Source organism: Tarenaya hassleriana, unplaced genomic scaffold (genome assembly GCF_000463585.1).
Source record: "Tarenaya hassleriana unplaced genomic scaffold, ASM46358v1 Cleome1, whole genome shotgun sequence".
NCBI classification, from domain to species: Eukaryota; Viridiplantae; Streptophyta; class Magnoliopsida; order Brassicales; family Cleomaceae; genus Tarenaya; species Tarenaya hassleriana.
In genome coordinates, this window is record NW_010960187.1 from 642,115 (window position 1) to 656,751 (window position 14,637).

Consider the following 14,637-nt stretch of genomic DNA (forward strand, 5'->3'; position numbering starts at 1 on the left):
AACTGCCAATTTGTCATACATAAATATATATATATATATATACACACAGTTGTATATAGACATAATTTTATGCTAGTTAAACTTGATGTGGCTTAAAAGAAGCATGTTAAACAAGTTGAAAGGTCATGAACTAACGGGTTAACACCAATGCATCAAGTAATACCACAAGCTCAAGTAGGGTGTCAGAGAGCACCCCTATAAAAGTTTAAAGCGGAAGGCGAAATCCATGGACAAGAAAACCATCTGGTCTGAGTCGAATAACTATAGCAAGTCTCAAAGCATTTGAACTCGAGAGATCAAAATCACAAATATAAAAGCATCCCCAAAGTAAAATTTCAGACAACGTTAAAAGAAACTAGTGAACATGGATTGGGGGAAGGAAGCAAGGTCTGTAGAATCTCAGGTGCGGGGTGCAGCTCCAGCTCCGGGGACACGGGGAGCCTGTCCTGGTTGCCCTGGCTTAGGCATGTCTTCCTGTAAAAACATTCATTATTACCATTCAGCTACTTGTGATAATCCATTACACAACAAATGACACAAAAACTCCATCCACATCTATGGCAACTAATAGGAGGTAAGCAAAGAAACCAAACATAACTAATGAATAAGAATGAGAATTGGGAAACACAAAAGCTGACTGACAAATCAAATCTGGAAAAATATGAGCAAACATGATATACATACCCACAAAGGGCATAATGCACAACCAAATCACACAAACCAGCCTGACAATAACCCCGAACAGAGTTTCCAAACATCAATGATCAAATAGAACTCAGTTTAAAACAACTTCATACGATTAAGGATTATCTTGAAAAGTTTAAGACTTCACATCTGAAGCAAGTCAAACATAGACATACATGAAGCCTAAGAGAAACCCTCTTATCTCGACAAAAATGACAAAAACAAGCAATGAAAACAAGAATTGAAGAAAAAAGCTCAAAACTTTTAGGGTTATCTAAATAAATGGATTAAGAGATTAATTACCCTGCGTCTGGCGAAACGCTGCGGTGGGGTACGAACCCTACGGTTGGTGCGGGACCTGACCCTCACGACGTGAGAGTGGATGGCGCACGAGATACAGTGCTGCAGCTTGGCGTACAGCTTCGGCAGAGCGTAGCCTAAGCACCCAAACGGACAACAGTTAAACAGCAGACACATCAACCAACCAATGCATCCAAGACAGGAAATCAAAACTACATAGAAGGTTGTCTGTCCATAAAGCTACAGATTCCACAAAGGAACTAAGAAGGGCATTATATCAATCGCGGGAAACAGAATGGAAAATCAGAGATACCATCGTAGACACTGGCTTCCTGAACATCCCTGATAGCTGCCTGCTCGACAATGTTCCTGACGATAAATCTCTTTACCGCCTTGTCCTGCCAATCGTTTTCACGGTGAAAGGGCGACAACAACATCAGATCGAACTGCCCGAGACATCACATAAACAGATCTAAAATCCAGGAAACGAATGTGAGGAGATCACCCACCTTAGGACAGGCCTTGCCGCAGTTGGAGCAGCGGATGAAATTGACATGTCCCCTGTTGTGCTTGTTCCTGCCACCGTTCCTGCGCTTGAAAGTCTACAAAAAAACCCAACCGTAGAAAAAAACATCACGTGAGAAAATTGGATTCTAGAAAGCGATCAGGATTCAGGGGGTGTACCCACCATGGTTGCCTGCCTACAGTACAGCTCCAAGCTAGGGTTTTGTGCGGCTCTTCGACTGTGAACGATGATGTGATGATAAAAGATGATTTTATAAATGCGTTCAAGGGATCTAACCTAGTGGGCCTTGGGCCTTGGGCCTTGTTGGGCTTTATGTAATCTCCCTCTCATTTTCCTTCTTATATTATATTCGGTTTTTCTACCGTGTGTAATTTGTTTTTTAATGTAAATAATTTATTTTTTCTCTGTTAAAAAAGTCATTATTTGCGGGAATGGAAGAAACCAAAACAAGAACCCTAAAATTTGATTGATCGAGAGAGAGAGAGAGAGAGTAACAATATCATCGGAGGAGCCATCGACGGACCGCTTGGTGATATCGCCCTCGAGGATCTTAAGAACGAAAGAATCTGACAACTTGAAAGCAACCTCTCCGCCGCAGGTCGCCATGGCCGGCGATCGCCGGAATTTCTCCGCCGGGGTGGAAATAACCGATGGAGAAGCGGAGAAAACCTTACAGCGGTGGAGCACGATGGCAAAAGCACAAAGTCATATTCCCCGCACTTTATAGTTGGAAATTCTCTCTCTCTCTCTCTTTTTTTTTTTAATCGAATGACACTTCTTCGAACGTCATAAAAGTGATCCTGTCTCGTTCTTCTTCCAACCTTGTCGGAACTGTGTTCGAAGGGTCAGTTTCCAAACATTACGTCAGATCAAGAATCAGTTTCTTGGCCAACAAGATTCGATTGAGATGCTCAGTTAAAAAGTCTCCTATGAACTCAACTCAAACTATTGTTTGTGGCATGTCAGTCAGCGTTTGAAATCAAGGATTAAGGTAGCAACAACAAAAAAAATAGTTGTCAGATTCAGACAAATGGGGGATCTCTAGTAAGCTTTTCTGTTGTTACAAGATTCTTGAGAGAGAGAAACAGGAGTACAGCAGAGTAGTACATGAGAAGAAAGTCAACAGTTGAAGCTCATATATTCCCTAAAGGTTCCCAAAAAAAGAACCAAACACACTGATGAGACCTGCAAAGACTCTGTTAAAGGCTTAAAGCTACATCATAGCCCCTGGAAAAACCAAACGACGACTTCTCTGTTCACAGAGAGAGAGAGAGAGAGAGAGAGAGAGAGATTTTCTTCTTCTTCTCCTCCTTCGCTGGCTTCCCAACAGGAACGTGTTTCGAAATGAATCAGGGCTTGGGAAGTCAGATAAGTGGACACCTGTGGTCTCTAACTCAGAAGTTGAAAAAAAAAACAGTTTACATAAAAGGATCAGACATCATCAGGAGATTACCTTCAGCTAAGAATTTAAGTGGGGGGAAAGATTAATTTATCGACAAATGGATATGGAGGGGAGGGGGGGGGGCTTTTCAGGACGAGTTGATCAGTTTATCGTGCTGCTGCTTTCACTGACTGAATCGGATCTCCCGAAGCCCGAGCCTCTGCCGCAGCTGCTGATGTCAAGGCCCTGTAACCGGCCAAGAGGATCTTGCTGCATCGCATCCGAAAATGAATTTGAATGCGGTGATTGGCCTGAAGCAGTAACGAGTGCCGGATGATGAGCAGATGGAGAAGTCGTGTTGTTGGGCTGGAAGACGTAAAATTGAGGAGCCATTTGCAAGTTTTGCGGTGGTTGAGGGTATTGCACGCAGCTCCGTGCCATTCCGAGGTTATACGCGTCGGCATGCGACATTTCTCCCGTGGCAAATTTCAGCCTGTCGACTTCCTTCTTCAACGCCTCGTTCAGTGCTGCATGGAGATATTCGTCATCGATATTACGGCATATGAAATTCGAAGAACATGCTTTTCCAAACCAGAAATCATGTCAAAGTAAGTATATGTTCATGCATATACGTAGATAAACCTTTCGGCATGAGTATACAAGGTCCTAATACACATAGAGGCGTGAACAATCAAGATCTTGTCAGAGACGAGACTTGTATAAGGTAAAAGGTTTCAACATACCATCTCTCAGCTTAGCTTGCTGTTCCATTGCCTGTAACCGAAGCTTGAGCTCTGTATTCTCAGAAGACAAACCATTCGTGTCTCTCTAAAAGACGAAATAAAACAGGAGAAAAGACGGTCAGTGATACAGCAGCAACACATGTATATATATATATATATATACGTATATGTATGTATACATTATGTATGATAAGAACCTGGAACAAAGAGAGTTGAGCTGAAAGAGTAGTAGCTTCGGTTTGGAGGGTATGGACTTTTCTCTCGAGCTCCAAGATATAACGAGCCTTCCTCTCCTTCGAACGAGCAGCAGACTGCCGATTTGCAATGATTCTACATGTATTTGCAAGATGATCGGGCCATCAGCTAATACTGCACATTTAAATATTCCGATTTCGAATTCAAGAGTTTAGGGAAAACATATTAGCAAATCTCTTGTGCTGGACCTTATCAGGCACCGGGAAATGATAAGTTTGGCTATGAGATATCATACAACTAACTAGGATGACTTTATCAGATAAATGCAAGTTTGATTCTGACAAGACATGATCAGATGATTGCCAACCAAACTAAAATCGAGTAACGACAACCTTCAATCTACCAATCAAACATAGAGCTGGTCAAGAAATCGTTGGGGGCCATTAGAGTTTTCCGTATGAAAGAGACATTCCACGAATTCAAACAGAGATTAAGCAGAAGGCACGTATGGGGCCCTCATGGTATTTGCCTCTAACTTTATTTCTTCAAAATTTGGCCGAGGATCCAAGATCAAGAATCAAACCAAATGAAAGTGATACGTAATCAAGAAGATAGATCTCAAGAACATGAACATCCAAACCAGAAATGTCCATTTACACCAATCAAAAGGTCATAAAGCAACCACCTTTCTGCTCAAATCATGACAATTTCACACGAACTGTAATAAAAAACAGGAGCCACCATTCTCACTAGATAACAGGAATCGGATTTCATCAGATCGCATCAAATCGGCAGGGAAAGGGGAAAAAAACCTTTTAGCCCTTTTCGGGTCGACGACCCAGAGCTCGGCCAGCTTGTCAGGAGCCATGGCTTTCTTGGCTTCGATCGATTCCGATGTCGAAGACCCATCGACGGAGAGGCTGTGCCTGTGCTTAGGCTTCGAATCCCTTGCCTCGCCGCCATTTTCCGCCGGAACCGGGTTATCGGGTCTCGGAGCGGAAGGTCCGGCCGAATCGGATGCGGATCCGGATCCGAGCTTCTCAATGTCCATGTACGAGCAGAAGAGGTCGTCCTCGGATCCAAGGTCGTCGAATCCGCCGAATGGTTCCGAAAGATCCAGGTCCGCCGGTAGCCGGAATTGCACTTCCGAGTGCGCGCGCCGGTGGTACGGACCACGGAACGGCGTCGGAGCCGGCGCCTGAGCAGCAGCAGCTGGGTTGGCCGACGGCGGAACCGGGCATTGCGGACGGTAGTGATTGCTCGGGTTAGGTTTTGAAGGATCCTCCATGCCCGATTCGTCGCTTTCTCTGTCGGAATCGGACAGAGACAGATTCAGATGTCACGATCACGTTGCCGCGCTCTCTGTCCGAAGGGCGACGAGAAGACACGAGAACAGGAACTAAAACGCCATCGTTTCATGCGGCCTAATTTCTGTGGTTTATTTGTTATTTATCTGTTAATTTATTATTGAAAAATCCCGTTTAAAACTAGGGTAATCCCGTTTACAACTAGGTGGAAGATCGACTCGGTTCCGTTTAATCGAAATTGGTTGATTTAGATTCGATTATTTTGATTTTGAAATATTCATATATAACGAATATATTATTTTAATCGGTTCGTTTTAGATTTATCTAAATAAAAAATCGATAAAAGTCAATCAATTTTCATATAAAAATAACAAAAACGATCCACAGTATATTTATTATAAATCAATGATTAAATTAAAATATATATACCTCATTTTTTGTTATATTTATAAAATAATATCATTAACTAATTTTTTTAATTAAATTTAAAATATATTATATATTAATTGATGGTATATAGGTAAATAAACAGTTACATTCGATTACGGTTAATTCAGATTCGGTTTATTCAGTTTACGATTAATTTGAGTTCGGTTAATTCGGATTTGAATATTTCGGATTTGAAATATTAATCGGTTCGATTCGGATATATATCGATCGGTTTTGTTCGGTTATTTTGGATTCGGTTATTTTGTCCATCTTATTTAAAATTGATTAAAAAAATATATTTGATAAATTTTTAACATAAGTATACAAAATTATACAAATTCAGCAATTGGTGACGTTATCGTCGTATTTCCACGATCACCTAAAAAATGTTATGGCATGAAGAGTAGTTACGTCAACAATTTTTAAAAAGAAAAATCTATATATTCTCATATATATATACTAACCACACTTAGATCTACTGTCTACATATTAATACACACACACACACACTTATATGCATATTTATAGATATAGTATACACAATACTTATTTTACATATATACATACATGACATATACATATATATACACACGTTGATACACATCATATATATATATATATAATAAGCATCTATAACATTAATATATGTTATTTTATATTATGGAAAATCTCAACTGCTATGCTATCGATTGGGTAATATACGTGAAACATGAATCGACCGTAATAAACGATAAGTTTAATCTCGTTTGAACTTATTCCTTATTAAAAGAATTTCCTCAAGGTGAATATATGTATATATGTAACTATATGTATTTTTTTTTTATTACTGATGTGCGTTCCTTGACGAGGCACCATAGATGAAAGTCCCGAACGCGGGCGTCCATCACTGGAATTTATTTACGTTGCATATTTTTACAAATTTGGTATATATATATATATTTTTTTATATCACATTTTTTCCTTTACTATAATAATATTATGGGTAAAACTAGGGGCGAACATTCACTTCGCTTTCTCGAAATCAAACCGTATCGAATAAAAAATCTCGTTATTTTTTTCAAATTGTATCATTCAAAATTTCCGAACGATATATTTTTTATATAACCAAACTGAACCGAATTGAACTTTATAAAAATTTTGAAAAACCAAATTTTTTTTAAGAAAATCTAATTTTTTTAACAAAAACTGAAATCAAACTGTACCGAATAATATACCGTACTAATTTGTTATAAATTTTAAAAAACTAAATAAATCATTTTCGAATCAAATTCCTAAAATTTCAAAATCGGAAACCCGGTACAGCCCCATGTGTTTTTGGTGGTCATAAAACAAGTTTTTTGGTAGTCGCGTAGGGTGAGCCGGTCGACTCATCTCGGTGGAGGCCCAACGCCAAAACTTTTAAAACTGAAGCACACAGAACGTAAAAGGCCCAACCCACAAGCGCAAAATATACATTAAAGGAAATTACAGCGTGGAAAATTACACGATGCACTTTTACGCTGACGTGGAGCATCACGTGGCCGGTGCCATTAATGGACCATACAGACGCGTGCTCACCCAAGCCACGCACGCAGCCGAACCGCGTCGTCACGTGGTTGCCCTATCACTCATCCCTAGCCGTTAGATTAAGATCGAACAGTTGAGATCAAGTATGGTTCCTTGGTCTGTGGTGTGCAGCGATATAGATGATTATTACCGTGCTGAGACTTGCGAGGAAACGTGATGTGTAAGTTCATCTTATTTCAAACGGATTAGATAGCGCTTAATCTCAACCGTCAGATTCGCAGTTGACAACTTCGTGTGCTGAGAGAGATTCAATTAAGGCCACGTCGCTACGTATATAATAAAATAGCAACCAGAACAGAAAACAGCCGAAGATTCGAATATATATGTACAGGAATTTGTTCCTTTTTTCCGGCGATCTTTTCCTGTCTCCGATCTCAATGCATTGCCATTCGGCAGGCGATATGGCGGCATCTGCGAGGATTTGTTGCGGTGGCGTAGGCGGAGGAGGAATCGTCCGCGATCGGCGGACTGTGATCGTTCGATCTCCGCCTATTGTTCCGATCTACGGTCGCCGGAGTCGTCGGTTGATCGAGATGAGAAAGATCCGGATGTCAAAGGCGGATATGGTGCCGTCTGCGGTGGTGAATTTGGAAGGGAAAAGGATCGGCGGAGGAGGAAGAAACGGGGGAGCCGTCGTGTCGAGGGAGAAGCTCGACGAGTGGATGAGAGATTCGGTGGTTGAGATCGTGAAGAATCTAAGGGAAACTCCACTGTTGCTCAAAGTTTACGCCGGAGGGAACGGATCTCTGACCTCCACGGAGGCGACGACTGCGGCGGAGAAGGCGGATGATTGGCCGGCGGTGAAGGGAAGATGGGAGAGGGGGGAAGAACGAACGCCGGAGGGCGTTATATTCGTTGAGAAGCTCGGAAACGGTGACGTCACGGATCGGCATTCAACGGAGGGGAGCGGCACTGGGGATGACGTCAGAGACGGAGGCGCGCGCGAAGAAGGAACGAGCGCGTGGGGGATAGTAGCGCAAGGGAGGGGAATGGAATGTGGACCGGTTTGCTACCTATTGAAGACGACCCGAGTAGGGTCCGGTTTAGGGCCGGTTTGCACGCACTTCTGTTTGGTTAAGGTGAAAAGCTTTAGGGAAACGGCCACGTGGCAGCTGAGGAATAGCTGGTTGGTGCAAACAGGTCAATGAAAAGAGAACGTACAGAGAGGTTATTAATTCCATAAACAAATTCTGTACATTGGAACCGAAATATTCATACCACATTCAATATGTTCTCCATTCTCATCATTATCGGATTTGAATGTCCAAAACCTTTTAAAATTCGAAAGAGATCAAGAGAACCTTTGATGACAGAATGATCTATGTCAAGATTCTCCACTATAATAAACATTTTTATTATTATTAGTAGTGAATTTATGAACGCTTCACTAATTACATTTCGAATCCCAACCAAATAATTTTATAAAATCGAATCTGAAATAGAAAAATTACTAAAAGGCTATATTTTTTAAATAAAATAACCATATACATACAGTTATTAATTTTCAAATTTATCGACGAAAATTTATCAACTTCTATTTAAAATTTTAAATTTTAGAGACTTCAACAAAAAATATACACTAAACTTTACAACAACTCTAAACAAATAGACTTTAGAAAGACTTTTAAAAAATTACACATCAAACAAGAAACCATCTTAAATAAGGTATATTTTTTTTTAGAAATTTTAGTAGTAAACTTTATGATTTAAAATGAAGAAAAGTTCGTATATTTTTCCATTTGAAAATATTAAAAATCGTCTAATAATATAGAAGTTATAACAAATATATACATATATAGTTATACAAAAGATTTTCTCATTTTTTAATATAAATACTTATATTAATAAAAATCAAACTAAATAAAAATTAAAAAAAAAAATACAAATACAAAAAAATAACCAAACGCGATCGCCGAACTAATACGAAGAAAGCCTGGTCATTGGGTTGTGTGAGTGTGGACGGCGAAAAGGGCGAGGAGGCTCCCTTTATAACAAAGCCTTCAGCATTTGAATTCTCAAGACATCGTCTTTTCTCTCACCGATTATACCCAACTCCGGCATTCTCACTTACCTCAATCTCTAACCCCTTCGGCCTTCAACATCTTCTCGTCTCCTCTCTGTTCAATCTTTACTGTCGGGATTGGGATCTGTTCCTGATGTCCTTGCTGCCCATCTAATGAAATCTGCTGTTTTCAATTCCCTATCTTGGATTTAGTAAATCTTTGCGCGTAACTCGAGGGTTCTTGGATTAGTGACGAGATGGAGGAAGGGAGAGGACTTTTCAATGGGTCTCCTTCCGAACAGGCGATTGGTTCAAAAGTGCGCTCTTTGGGCCTCTCTGATGACTTTCCGTGAAAAAATCTGTACACCATGTTTTTTTCTTTGTTTTCTTTCTTGTTTGTGATGATTGTTTAAATGGGTTTCTGGGTTTCGTAATTTACAGTCTCTGGGCGAGAAGCGGAACGGCAATGGATCCGGAGAGGGAGACGAATTTGGGTCTAAACGTGCGAAAGTGCGAGATCTGGTTCCTGGTCTCGCCGTTCCAGACGGTAATTTCTTCGGTCGATGCTGAAGAATGTCATTTGGATGGATTTCGTTTTTCTTGTCTAACTTCAAGATATGAAAGAAATTGGAAGTCGAAGCTGTGTCTATTTATCCTATTCATATACGCGTGTCTTAGAATTATATGTTAAATTTGCTTGCTTTAATCTTTATGCTGCAGAAGCGGCAACTTCCGATCTGAAATCTCAATCTGTTGGAAACATTGAGATTGCTAGGCAATCAAATCTAAGTGGAGAAGAGAAATCTGGTGTCACTGAGATTCATGTGGTTCCTGATGCAGAAGCTTCGGATAGGGTAGAGAAAGAGGATGAAGATAATACCAACTATGTCAGTAGGAGGGAACTGAATATAGATATCAAGGTTGGTGACATTTCCGGCTTAGATAAACATAATTTATCACGATTTCTGAAGAACAGTAGTCACTTGAAGTCTAGGGAGATCTCTGTTGTGTCTGAAGCTTCAGACAGGGCAGTAGAGGAGTCTGGTCCACTGCAGGGATGGATGGAGATGAAACAGAACAGCTTGCTTCAATATCATATCAGTGAAAAAGCAGGTTCCTTGCGACTGGGTAATTTAGATAGTACTTTGGGGGAGTCTGATTCTATGCGGCGGTGGAAGGAAATGAAACGAAACGGTTTCCTCTCTGGCCCTCTTGGTGGAGCAGCGGTGTCGAGTTCTGTTGTATCGAGTTCTCCTGGAGATCGGCCTGTTCAAAAACAGCAGAAGAGCAAGCGTAAAGGCGAGTGTCTGAAGAAGAGAAAGGAGCTCCCCGAGCGGGAACAGGCGGATAGGTTCTCAAATACTGCTGCCCCAATTGGGTTACTGAAGGAATTGAACCCAGGGATCATTAACCGTGTCAGAAATAAGAAACAGGTCTGTTCAATCATTAAAACACTGGTTAGAATCGGTACTGAAGATGTTGTCGGGGAAGAATGCCATGTTGATTCGAACTCGAGGGGTATTTCCCATTTTTCCTGTGATAATGCCTCGTTAGCCGATCCAGACCCGAGAAGAGAGCATTTGCAGTCAGCATGTGATCGTCCTGCTACGGTTTTAGAGGGGATGATTGACCCAAGAATGCCAGAGTCAGTTGGAGAAGACGGGAAAGTACCCTTCAAGTTGCCATCAACCGAGAATGCCGATTCTGTTGCCAATTTGCATTCCTCCAACTGCACAAATCCTACACCCCTTATCCTTGAAGGTCAGTGTTTCCTTTTAAGAAATTGCTTTTATATCATATTTCATGTTTCAGATTGTAACTTCTAAACTTTTTCACCAATCTTATGCCCACGTTTGAAGTAGAATGCCTAAGTTCTACAACAGATTTTGCTTCAGTACTAATATGTAAGCTCCGTCCTCACTGTCCAAGAAGTTGCAAGATTGCCTGTCGTATAAGATATCTCTGTTTTAGTGCATGAATGGCTAATTGATATGCAGAAATGGGAAGGGAAAGAAATCCTTAAAAAGGGAAAATGTTTCTTTGGTTTTTAGCTGCAACCGTTGCATCCCAGTGGTTGGAATTACTTCATCAGGACATCACCGGGCGTCTTTCAGGTACTCTAACATGTATCCGAACTCTGAGACACTACAGAAGCTTCTTAGATTGGTTCGGTTTAATGATCTGAAAGTCATTATTGTTCTTGCAGCTCTGGAACACAGTAGGAATAGAGTTCAGAGCATTTTAACAACCGAGTTACCCCTTCTTGCTTCGAGAGAGTTTCCAACTAACCAAGAAAACACTCCTCAGGGTAACGATAAAACAATGATGGAGCATCAGAAGAGATGGATTGCGCTGTTTGATCAGATGGATAACGCTCTTTCTGATGAAAAACGAAATTTGGTGCGTATTCATTCCGATGCCTTCTTCACAGAAACTCAAAGGCAGTGTTTTTTTTATATAAATATAAATTCTTTTGCTTTCTGTATTCAATTTTCAGGACTGTTGGTTAAACAAAGTAAAAGAAATGCAGTCACATTGCAATGAAGGTCTGCGGTATATGGACATGGTCTCAACTGTCAGTTCCCAATCATCAGGAGTATCCGACACTGACTCCAGGTAAGCATACCAACTTGTCAAACTTGGCATCACATCCCTTCTTGTCCATTCTATTCAAGTTTCCAGACATTTATTTACATATCCATTTTATGTAAAAATAAAAAGGCATTGAAAACGATTACAAATTTAGTTTAAGCTATGCAACTTACACAATGTGAGATTAGTTAGCATTTGGTGAATCGTATCGGAATATTTTTTTTCTGCAGTATGGAGACAAGTATGGCTGTTCAGGCAGCTGCAGCTTCTATCTACTCAACCTGCAGTTTTTTGCTGTCAATGATGAACTCATCCTGTTCTTGATCTTGCTCTCTTTGCTGTCCCATTTGAATAACTTATGGTCAGTGTTTTCTTTCTTTTTGTAAACAAAAACCGGTTGGTGGATATGTAACATGAAGACATCTTATATAAAGTGTATTCTGTTCTCAACCAAGTTTGAAGCACCATAGTTAACATTAAACGACACATTTTGATATGACTTACAAGCTGTCTTCTTCCATCTTGTACAAAAAGGAAAACACCATACCACACATCCTTAAACATACATAAAGGAACTATTTTTGTGTTAATATCGCAACCTATACCACACCTCCATAAGTGCAGTATCCACTTTTGCCGTTTGAGTCCAGAGCAAAGAGTGGATCAAGTCAGAGACAGTGTGAAGTGTATGTTGCAGCAAAAGGTATATGCTTTTCGGGTTATGACTGGCATTGAACTCAGGGTTACAGGGCTAAAGCCAAGCCGGTGCCATTTCAGCCACCGTTACCTTAGCAAACGGATCATCTGAGACCTTGGCTAGTGAGCAATGTTGCAGCTTGATAGACTCTGCATTGTCCAATGTCTTTACTACATACCTGAAATGCATTTCCATTTGGGAAAACGGTTAGTATCCTTTGTTGTGTGTGTATGTGTGTGGATAGACAACATAGTACATTATTACATAGTTGTTAGTATTTAAGTTCAAGTCCACGGTCAGATTTGCACTAACTTATCCACCAATCGGAGCAGAACTTATCCATCTCAATCAACATGCAAACACTTGACAAACAACTGAATCACCTATCTAATATAACAAAATGGAGATCTAAGAGAAGCGGCTAACCATCCATTTAAGCAGTGTGTCATTATAACAGCCTTGCGACCGACAAACCGTGGTGGCGTCCTTTTGTTCCCCTGCCCCACAGGAACTTTGCTTGTTAAGCATATAAATCCAAATCAAGGTTGTGCAAGAACACTCAGCAATGAAAATTTCAGACCTTTATGATAACCCGATCCCCAATGGAGTAAGGGAACTGTATGCCTCTACTCTTTGGGGTTTCCACCATGGATGGAAGACAGAAAATTCTCTTGTCCTACAGATCAGAAGAAGGAAAACACTGTTTAATCTGGATTTCCCTCGAACTTGTAATCATACAAGGCGGATAAATAAAGAGACGAACCTGATCAGACCTTTCTTTCCTCCGCTTCGGGAAATGGCTATGGTCCACCTCTTCTTCTTGACGGAACGCATGAACTACCACTCTGAGAGCTGAACAAAACCATCCCAACATGTGTAGTGAGCACTTGTTGACGGTTTGATTCTAAGGTTTAAAGTAGCAGTAAACGTTATTACTCACACAGATTTGGCTTTATGGACTCTTCTGAAACTGGCTGAGAACACGTGCAGCAAGCCTTCTGGAAAATATTTGTTGAAACTTGGACATTAAGATTCATATAGGAATGCTTGGGATAAAACAAATAAGGTCTTTCAAGATTTTGGCTGCGATTTACCGTTCTTTTAACTTTTTCTATGCCTCCACCACCAAAAGAATGTCCACAAGGCAATATCATGGCATCATCCATTAGGGCTCCGCTATCAAAAGGAAGAAAACCTAAGATTTAGTAAATCATCTCTGTGAACGTTGAGACCAATCTACTCTTAACCTACGTATACGTATACCGAGATGAACTTCTATTGAAAACCTGTCATAAAACAGTAAAAAGGAAGGACTTTTTGGCATAACGGGTTACTGATCATTTGCCTCTAGGATCAGACGCAACAATTACCACATTCATCACTCTGGCATGAACATCACGAGACTTGAGACACTAGACAGAGTAGCATCATCAACAAAACTCAACTCAGATTCCAATAAAGATTGAGACAACGACCGGAGACTTACGTGACAGGATCAGAGAGAATGGTCCTAAGAGACTCGCAAGAGCCAACATTTGTGGAGGCTTTGTCCTTCTGCACAAACGCAAACTCCCTCGTTGCCTGCGTGTTATACTGTGATTGGTATACATTACCATGCGGATCGGCGATCGTCACCTTGTTATTTACTTCACCGAGATCAAATGATGATTTTCCGGCCTCATCTACTCTCAAAACCAGTTCCCTACCGAGAGAACCTAAGAATGACCCATGTCAGCAGAATCCGACAGGGTTCTAAAAGAATTCAGAGAGCTCCAAAATTCGTGGAGTTTGAACTCGAAAGACAGCAGAAAACACACAACTTTTCATTGATTTCTCACCATGTTTGTCAGTTCCCGCGTCAGCTGCAGAACTACAATTATCGCCGGGTTCGATTAGGGCGGCGCGTTTTCGGACCTCAGCATCGTCGTTGACCATGTCGTCTCCATCAGAACCCCTGGTCTCAACGTGATCGGTTCTCACGTCGCAGAAGCTGCGGCGGAGTTCGAACCGGCGGTCGCCGCCGAAGAAGGAGGCGAGTTCCCGGCTCTTGGGACCCGGTTCGCCGACGCGGAACCGCAACGGGTCATCTTCCTCGTGGAAGATGAGGCGAGAGTCGATGCCGTCGTTGACGGACATTGGTTTTGCCGGAGATCGCCGATGGAGGAGGGGGAGAGAGAGGGCGGGGGGTGGAGGAATAAAACGACGTCGTGGGAAA

The 14,637-nt window shown here is 41.2% G+C and overlaps 5 protein-coding genes across 9 annotated transcripts; 2 read left to right on the forward strand and 3 right to left on the reverse strand.

Annotated features, from left to right (window-relative positions):
• Nucleotides 1-170: 170 nt before the first annotated feature.
• Nucleotides 171-1,782, reverse strand: LOC104813336 (40S ribosomal protein S26-1-like). The gene is made up of 5 exons (XM_010540926.2): nucleotides 1,673-1,782; nucleotides 1,494-1,586; nucleotides 1,298-1,382; nucleotides 988-1,121; nucleotides 171-474 (listed from the first exon to the last, which is right to left on the reverse strand). The coding sequence occupies exons 1-5, from the start codon at nucleotides 1,673-1,675 to the stop codon at nucleotides 400-402; spliced, it is 390 nt and encodes a 129-aa protein (XP_010539228.1). The 5' UTR covers nucleotides 1,676-1,782; the 3' UTR covers nucleotides 171-399.
• A 720-nt stretch (nucleotides 1,783-2,502) lies between these two features.
• Nucleotides 2,503-5,337, reverse strand: LOC104813409 (transcription factor RF2b-like). 2 transcript variants are annotated; one of them, XR_771780.1, is made up of 5 exons: nucleotides 4,642-5,337; nucleotides 3,832-3,964; nucleotides 3,635-3,719; nucleotides 2,964-3,418; nucleotides 2,503-2,890 (listed from the first exon to the last, which is right to left on the reverse strand). XR_771780.1 is itself a non-coding variant. In XM_010541011.1 (4 exons), exons 1-4 carry the CDS (start codon nucleotides 5,115-5,117, stop codon nucleotides 3,054-3,056), a joined length of 1,059 nt encoding a protein of 352 aa, XP_010539313.1. In that variant the 5' UTR covers nucleotides 5,118-5,337; the 3' UTR covers nucleotides 2,503-3,053. The 2 variants fall into 2 exon arrangements, 1 of the variants encoding a protein (XP_010539313.1); XM_010541011.1 differs by having other exon boundaries at nucleotides 2,503-3,418.
• Nucleotides 5,338-7,324: 1,987 nt separating this feature from the next.
• Nucleotides 7,325-8,492, forward strand: LOC104813511. The gene has a single exon (XM_010541156.1). The coding sequence runs from the start codon at nucleotides 7,455-7,457 to the stop codon at nucleotides 8,277-8,279; it is 825 nt and encodes a 274-aa protein (XP_010539458.1). The 5' UTR covers nucleotides 7,325-7,454; the 3' UTR covers nucleotides 8,280-8,492.
• Nucleotides 8,493-9,072: 580 nt separating this feature from the next.
• On the forward strand, nucleotides 9,073-12,175 carry LOC104813796. The gene is made up of 7 exons (XM_010541592.1): nucleotides 9,073-9,450; nucleotides 9,575-9,680; nucleotides 9,854-10,894; nucleotides 11,185-11,247; nucleotides 11,340-11,533; nucleotides 11,631-11,749; nucleotides 11,956-12,175. Exons 1-7 carry the CDS (start codon nucleotides 9,391-9,393, stop codon nucleotides 12,047-12,049), a joined length of 1,677 nt encoding a protein of 558 aa, XP_010539894.1. The 5' UTR covers nucleotides 9,073-9,390; the 3' UTR covers nucleotides 12,050-12,175.
• Nucleotides 12,176-12,178: 3 nt separating this feature from the next.
• LOC104813586 (U-box domain-containing protein 63) lies at nucleotides 12,179-14,637 on the reverse strand. 4 transcript variants are annotated; one of them, XM_010541278.2, is made up of 8 exons: nucleotides 14,261-14,632; nucleotides 13,909-14,137; nucleotides 13,517-13,598; nucleotides 13,363-13,420; nucleotides 13,186-13,274; nucleotides 13,003-13,098; nucleotides 12,849-12,919; nucleotides 12,179-12,600 (listed from the first exon to the last, which is right to left on the reverse strand). In XM_010541278.2, the coding sequence occupies exons 1-8, from the start codon at nucleotides 14,556-14,558 to the stop codon at nucleotides 12,477-12,479; spliced, it is 1,047 nt and encodes a 348-aa protein (XP_010539580.1). In that variant the 5' UTR covers nucleotides 14,559-14,632; the 3' UTR covers nucleotides 12,179-12,476. The 4 variants fall into 4 exon arrangements, 3 of the variants coding, with proteins under 3 accessions (XP_010539580.1, XP_010539658.1, XP_010539781.1); XR_771800.1 differs by having other exon boundaries at nucleotides 12,579-12,600; nucleotides 13,196-13,274; nucleotides 14,261-14,636; XM_010541356.2 differs by lacking the exon at nucleotides 12,849-12,919 and having other exon boundaries at nucleotides 12,196-12,600; nucleotides 14,261-14,634.

Coding starts and splice junctions, on each gene's coding strand:
- LOC104813336 (XM_010540926.2), bottom strand. Junction 1,383..1,493: donor GCGGCAAGGCCTGTCCTAAG/GTGGGTGATCTC, acceptor AACGATTGGCAG/GACAAGGCGGTAAAGAGATT. Junction 1,122..1,297: donor GGAAGCCAGTGTCTACGATG/GTATCTCTGATT, acceptor TTGGGTGCTTAG/GCTACGCTCTGCCGAAGCTG.
- LOC104813409 (XM_010541011.1), bottom strand. CDS start 5,117: ATGGAGGATCCTTCAAAACCTAACCCGAGCAATCACTACCGTCCGCAA. Junction 3,965..4,641: donor GACCCGAAAAGGGCTAAAAG/GTTTTTTTCCCC, acceptor AAATACATGTAG/AATCATTGCAAATCGGCAGT. Junction 3,720..3,831: donor CTCAACTCTCTTTGTTCCAG/GTTCTTATCATA, acceptor TTCGTCTTTTAG/AGAGACACGAATGGTTTGTC.
- LOC104813511 (XM_010541156.1), top strand. CDS start 7,455: ATGTACAGGAATTTGTTCCTTTTTTCCGGCGATCTTTTCCTGTCTCCG.
- LOC104813796 (XM_010541592.1), top strand. CDS start 9,391: ATGGAGGAAGGGAGAGGACTTTTCAATGGGTCTCCTTCCGAACAGGCG. Junction 9,451..9,574: donor AACAGGCGATTGGTTCAAAA/GTGCGCTCTTTG, acceptor CGTAATTTACAG/TCTCTGGGCGAGAAGCGGAA. Junction 11,248..11,339: donor CATCACCGGGCGTCTTTCAG/GTACTCTAACAT, acceptor TTGTTCTTGCAG/CTCTGGAACACAGTAGGAAT.
- LOC104813586 (XM_010541278.2), bottom strand. CDS start 14,558: ATGTCCGTCAACGACGGCATCGACTCTCGCCTCATCTTCCACGAGGAA. Junction 13,099..13,185: donor GGAAAGAAAGGTCTGATCAG/GTTCGTCTCTTT, acceptor TCTGATCTGTAG/GACAAGAGAATTTTCTGTCT. Junction 12,920..13,002: donor GGGATCGGGTTATCATAAAG/GTCTGAAATTTT, acceptor CCTGTGGGGCAG/GGGAACAAAAGGACGCCACC.